Genomic DNA, 6,862 nt, shown 5'->3' with positions numbered 1-6,862 from the left:
GCATTCAGTACTTTACTAACATGCTCTTGATTGGCTGGACAACCCCTCATGCTCTGTATTAAATGTGACACTTTTTTCGTAATATGTAAAGTCATGCCCAGCTCCCGTTGCAATTAGAAAGCCATGACAAGGCAAATCACAAATGAATGGAGGGTCAGGCCACGTTCAAACATTACTAATCCTATCAGCCTTCCAAAACGAAGTGCACACGTCAGCTAGTCAAAAACATGAATTGAACAGAAGATGTAACAAGGAAATTATGTTTGGTTTTGTGAAATGTGACAAACCTGCATCTCTATCGGACAGAAGGTTTTTCTTAATTGGTTGGCCTCGTCTAGAACCTGAAAGAAATATATTTACCAAGGGTCCATTGTGCTGCAACCACATAGCATATACATAACAAAAAAAGTACTCTATTTACTTTATGACTCAGCATAGTAGTTCTGTAGGAAATCAGTTTGAGGTATGATGCGAGAGCTTCGTGTTTGCTTTGTACTTTACGCTTCATGTTTACTTCTCATACCATGTAATGCTACTCCCTTGAGCAACCAAGTATCACTAAAGCAAACTGATATTTAACATACACCAAGTAAAAGCTCTGCGATAAATAATGTAATTAAGCAATGTGTAGTTTACTGAACGGATTAAGCAGCTGATCGAGTGGTAAAATGTTCAAATTTTCACATAAGTAAATTTCACATAAGTCATTAGAAGGACAACACAATGGGAAGTACGTCTCATCGAAATAAGTTATACAATGAAAACTCAAGAATCTAAGCATCTCTGACATATATTGAGCGATAGAAGTCTTGCTAAGAGTATAGATTGTACTTTCAAATCAGGCATGCAGATCAGCCAATTTTATGATCTAGCTATCACCTTTGCTATACAAAAATGTTATCTATGGATACTAAGGTACAGCGTAATTATTTAACACTAAGATGGCAAGAAAAGAAACAATACCTTGTCCATTTTTTCTCTAATCTATGCAACCATCAGAATGTCGCGGATTATGGGCCAAGTAAAGTTCTCAAGTAGCAACATCAGCATCATCAGATCTCTTATCCAAGCGGCGGATCAAGAACATTTATCTTCAGTAGTATTAGATAGATATTGCCAGCCAAAATTCTACCACCGATACATCTCTCCTTTGCTTAACAATCTCTCAAGAAAGAAGGGAAAGTTCACCTCTTACTTTCCAATCTACTTTCTCTGCATCATGATTATCCAGAAGAACCAAATATCAAGTATATAATGCAGAAACTATTGGGTTTACAACATAATCATTCATGTTAAAAAACAAAAAAGATTGCATAGGAAGATCAATTATGCTCACATGGAAAATTCTGAGGTCCCATTTTTAAGATATGAGACCCGAAGGGGGTCTGTAGTGTGGGGCATTACATGTTGTAGCTCTGAAATTACCTCTAAATAAGTCAAACTTGTAACCTTTACGAGTTCATATTTTCTCATTCTTCCATCTCATATCCGAGAATTAAACACTACCACAACTACAGAATCAAATCAATCTGAACCAAATCAAACCAGTCGAAGTTCTTTGCCAAGGCAAGAATGTACAAAAGGCATAAAACAACCAGCTGGATGACATCTCCACAAGTGGACTCTACTTGTCGGCCGCTACTATCTGACCTGGAGCTCGTCGCCGACGAGTGTGGCACCTCCACAACGTCTCAGAGAACCATCCTTTGATCGGTGATGGCCGACATCCAAACAACAGTCAGTGCATAAGGTCAACTATATCTTTCTTCTCACCATATGAGAATCTGCAAAGAAGTCAGTTTTATTCAAGAATCAGCAGTTATTCATAGAAGAACAGCAGGTCACTTCAGACAAGGATGTACAGTATAAAAGAAACAAGAAAGATAGAGAGGGGGGGGGTGAGAACCTTGCTGCTGGAGGAATGGTTCCGGTCAAGGTCAACGGAGCTTGCTAGCGTCGTCAGATACATAAGGTTCCTTACCCACGTAGTTTGTGTGTTGCTTGGTTTGGTTCATTGAGAACGGGGTGGGAGGATAGGGTTTTTGTTACCGGACGGGACAGGGCGAGAGGTGATGTCGGTGTTCGTCCTTCCCTTCGTTGAAGAACATGCAGAGTGCCGCGTGGGCGCCGGCATCACGGCGTCGGCCAAAAAACTCAAACGAGCTAGCGATGAGCACCATCAGATCCATGGACGCCCGCATGAGCGCCTTCGCCGGCGCGGTGAGCGAAGAGGAGGATGAGTCGGGCCACAGCCGTGGGGGCAGCGGGCGCGTGGAGGAGGGCTGAGGTGATCTACGAGGGAGGCGGCCGTCGGCCAATAGCACAATGGAGATCGCCTGCTTGGGGGATTTTTCTCGGGAGGGATGGGATGGGAGGAGCAATGGGGTAGTTTGCTGAGGAGAGTTGGGAACGTGAGTTTTTTTTGAGGTATTTTTCCTTTTCCTTTTTATCGGGAAAGTGGGAATCGAGGGGGGACACTGGTCGAACGAAGGGTGGGGAGGCGGGGAAGGAGGTGGAACCATCACGATGTTCGATCCCCTTTAATAATAGAGATTTTTTTCTCCCCAATGCAAACTACCATTAGTGGGCCTCATTAAAAAAAAGTAAAGACTCTAATACACATGCATCTTTACTTTTTATTCCAATCTTTTCAACTTTTGACACTGGACCACACATTTTTCTCTCCAAGCATCCGCCTCTTGCAGAGGATCCCGCTTCACTATCCGAACCTACTTTAACTGATATCCAATCCTACATGACATGCAGAGCATCACCTTAGGACTATGCATTGTACATGCCCTAATGTGCTAGGCGTAGCGCGTACGTCAACCAGGTGGCCGGCAGGTCGGAAAGTGGTCTGACCCAAGATAGGCTGAGTCACACCGGGTAGTGGTGCTGGTGCCGTCCAGTCGCTGCTTTTGGTATCCTTCGGCCGGACCTTTTAATTCGCCTTGGAAAAACATTCACGAGACACAGCGTCGGTGTCTTTAACCTGCGCTCTTGGACTGAACCGGAGCAAAGACTCGTTCTTGCTGGCATTTCTATGATCAACAATGGCAGGTGATGTGAACCCGCACCGCCCAAGCATATTTTTGCTTACGCCGCACCCTGGAGAAGAATAATAGAAGTAACAAAACTCTACTTTTAAAAGGCCTGGCCTAATTATCTATTGTTAGAATTTGGCTCATTGAATCTGTAAACAAGGCCCCCTCATCAAAAAAGAAAAAAACTTTGAACAAGGGACGTTATGTGCACAAAGACTCTGACCAAATGCAGCCATGAAAAAGGGCATGAGATGAGACGGTTACAAATTTAAATTAAAATAACCTGGCATTCGATATCCTCCACAAGATTACTATGCGCTAGACAGAAGATAGAGAAATGGCGAACCAATCTGTGGTTGGATGGTTAGAGAGACTGTGGTATCCCAGTCCACCAGGGTTTAAATCCTGGTGCTCGCATTTATTCCTGTAGACGTTCCCGTCGACAACAAGGTGACTACGATGACTTCGTAAATTTCAAGATGATATAATATATTGTTTCAGTCTTTTGGATGTGCTCATAGGGATAGGGTGTGCGTGTGTGCGTTCATAGGGATGAATGTATACGCGTGTATATGAGTACTTGCGTATGTCCTTGTGTTAAAAAAAGCTAGAGAAACGAGAGACCAATAATTCTACTTTTTATATATTTGCCTGGGCTGACGAACATGTCAGCAGCCAATCAGAAGCTCGGTCAGCCGTCCCACATGACCACGTCCTGTTTACCCAAGTCCCTGATTGGTGGTCCCGCACAAACATTCGCTACGTACATCCCTATCTTGAGCTTACGTTACACTTTTTCGTCCGGCGTAATCAAACACTCCCCGTGCCATCAAACCCTTCCTCATTTTCTTTCCTTTTCTTTCTCTCCGGCGCCACGATAAATCTGTCCGGCCGCCGGCGGTTCCCCCTGCCAAGAGACGGCAATGGCTCGCGGCCAGATCACACTGCTCCTCCTCTTCCTCCTGCTCTCATCGACCGCGCTCCCGTCTCTGGCTCAACAGACCAACAGCACGGGCCACACCCGTTCCTCCAGAACCGCCGGCGGGTTCACGCCCACCACCGTCGTCGTGCTCGTCATCCTCATCGCGGCCTTCGTCGTCCTCACGCTCTTTTCGATCTACATCAACCGCTGCACCGGCGGGCACCCTGTCCCTCGCCGGCCGTTCCGTAGCACGGCCCCAGATCAGCCCGTCGATGCCGCCGCCCACTCGGATCGCTGCCGCCCCCGCGGCATCGACAGGGAGGTCGTGGAGGCCTTCCCGACGGCAGTCTACGGCGATGTGAAGGCGCGCATGGCGACCACCAAGTCGGGCCCGCTCGAGTGCGCCGTCTGCCTCACCGAGTTCGAGGACAGCGACGAGCTCCGGGTCCTCCCGGCGTGCTGCCACGTCTTCCACCCGGACTGCATCGACCCGTGGCTCGCCGGCGCGGTCACCTGCCCGCTCTGCCGGGCCGACCTCACCGAGACCCCCGCGATCCCGGCCGGCGCCGAGAGCCGCGGCTACCTGACGGACACGGCCGTGCAGGAGGAGCCGGAGGAGCTCGACGAGGAGTGCTCGGTGGTCTCTTTCACGGCTGAATCTCTCACCAGTTTCAGCACGGTATGGAGGCACGAGTTCACGGGCGCGGAGTACAACCACTACCGCAGAACGCAGTCGGCCATGGACGCGCCGGACCGGCACACTCTCAGGCTGCCGGAGCACGTCATGAAGGAGCTCGCCGCCGTCCGGAGGCACCGGCGAGCGGCTAGCCTCGCCGCAGAGTACCCGGACACCGCGGATCAGAGGACACCGGGGTGGCTGACCTCGTTCCTGCGGTCCATGTCCTGGCAGCGGCAGAGCCGCGGGGACTCGGACGCCGGGGAGGAACACGGCGGCAGCAAACGGATTCATCCCGTGGCCGGTGCGCCGGTTGAAAAACCGAGTGGGTCGGGGTCCGGCGGGGACGAGAAAAAAGAGAGCTCCGACGTTGACGCGTTAAACCGGGTTTGACCTCTTCGTTCGTTCTTGTGTGTAATCTTCGTCTGAGTTCCTTATGCAAATAGAAATTTTATAGACCTATAAACTCATGGTTTTACTCGGCATTCCATGGCTTGCGATCTCCTTGTTTCTTTCTCTCTTTGAATTTGGAGGAAGATCTCATTGGATTCATGCACCTGCTGCCGTAGACAGAAGTTTTCAGATTATGCATTACATCGGCCTAAATTAATTGTGCAATTAGTTCTGCTACACCAATTACCGCGTTTACTTGTGCGACTTATGGGCAAGGAGTTAATTACTTCCTATGTTACCTGGTGGCCCTTGATTGCACTTCCCCGACTGTCAACCACGCTTTCACTAAGAGCAAATACAATACAATGACATACGCGAGCTGTAAGACTTTAAATATTACTATATTTTTATTGAGTTGAAAGAGAAAGAAGAAGAGAAAGAAAAAAGAAACAGGCTGCAAACTAACAGCTGGTTGTAGCAATGTAGCATGTGCTCCTAAAGACTTTGTGAGAGAATAAGGTGCATCATGTATCAATAAAGTTGTACCTGCTTACATCTTTGCCGGCTATATGGTTGATTATAGATGACGTGGCAATATCTTATAGCCGGCAGCTGGCTATACGATTAATCATGCTCTACAAACACACTCCATAAGAGCATGGTACAGCCTAGAGCGGACTATATGAAGTTATCATGTGTTGTAGCCAACTTAATAGTCCACTGTTACAATAGTTAATATGATTAGTATGCTATATCATTATTATGCAACCCATTTGTTTCTCTCACAAAGATTGTTGGAGTTTGTGCTACAGCGGGTTGTAACCTTGTAGCCCGCTTCTCTTCTTTCTCATCTCCTATCTTCTCCAACTAGGCACAAATCTGATGTGGCTTCTCTTATAGACCGCCTACTTCACTCTATTATACTTGCTCTAAGCAAAATCCACATATTTTTTCCTTGTCCGCCACCGCTAAGAGATCCGACCCTTCTGGCATCGGATTCCGGCGGCTCCCCTCCACCGGCGACCTCTTGGTCGTCCATGGTGAGGGGGTCGCCGGATCCCGCGCATGTGCACCGTTTTAGCTTCAGGTTCTAGGCCCCCAGTAGCTTAGGCTTTTGGATCGTTCGATGTCTTGGCTTCAGTGGCGGTGACGGCGATGCTGAATAAAGAAACTCCAGATTCTTCTCCGACGAGGCGATCGTCTTTATGATCGGTGATGGATTTGGGAACCAGTCTGTTCAAGCGGGGATGTCGTGGTGGCGACAACATCCTTGTGGTAGCTTGTGTCCATGGGCTGGGCATTTGCGAAGGCTTCTGCTCCAGCGTTCGATCTTTCAGATATCATGGATGCAGACAATAATTTGCATCCATCCTAGACTACCTCCCAAGCTCCGCGCCGATCCATGTGCTGAGTTCATGGTTGATGGATGGCGTGTATGATTTTCTACTTTAGCGTCTTAGTCGAGGTGGGGTGTCATTTTTGGAGTTTGATGGCGTGTCCGGCATGTTGCCTCGGTCTGTTTCGTTCAATTACAATGGCTTCACCTTTGGTGAGCCACCTTGGAGATCGCAAAGAAGCATATCAGTGATGGAGCCACGTCGAGTTCGGATGAGGAGGTGGTCCGTCATTTTTTTCTTTGGTGGCTACTATCCCAAATTAAGTGTCTTGACACGATGGTAACATGGGCATGGGTCTTTACCCAGGTTTGGGCTCTTCTGAAAGATAAAACCCTACGTCCTCTTGTGTTTTATTGCTTTTTGGTGTAGTACAAAGTACATATAATCTACCTCAAGATCGTTGTGTCTCCTCTACGAGCCCATTCCCTCG

At 47.8% G+C, this 6,862-nt stretch overlaps 1 protein-coding gene across 1 annotated transcript; it reads left to right on the top strand.

The window, feature by feature from the left end:
* Positions 1–3,867: 3,867 nt before the first annotated feature.
* On the top strand, positions 3,868–5,158 carry LOC119291713 (E3 ubiquitin-protein ligase Os03g0188200-like). The gene has a single exon (XM_037570520.1). It carries the CDS (start codon positions 3,968–3,970, stop codon positions 5,033–5,035), a length of 1,068 nt encoding a protein of 355 aa, XP_037426417.1. The 5' UTR covers positions 3,868–3,967; the 3' UTR covers positions 5,036–5,158.
* The last annotated feature ends 1,704 nt before the right edge of the window (positions 5,159–6,862 follow it).

This window comes from Triticum dicoccoides, chromosome 4B (assembly GCF_002162155.2).
Source record: "Triticum dicoccoides isolate Atlit2015 ecotype Zavitan chromosome 4B, WEW_v2.0, whole genome shotgun sequence".
In the NCBI taxonomy this organism is placed as follows: Eukaryota; Viridiplantae; Streptophyta; class Magnoliopsida; order Poales; family Poaceae; genus Triticum; species Triticum dicoccoides.
This window is presented reverse-complemented; position numbering and strand designations above follow the sequence as displayed.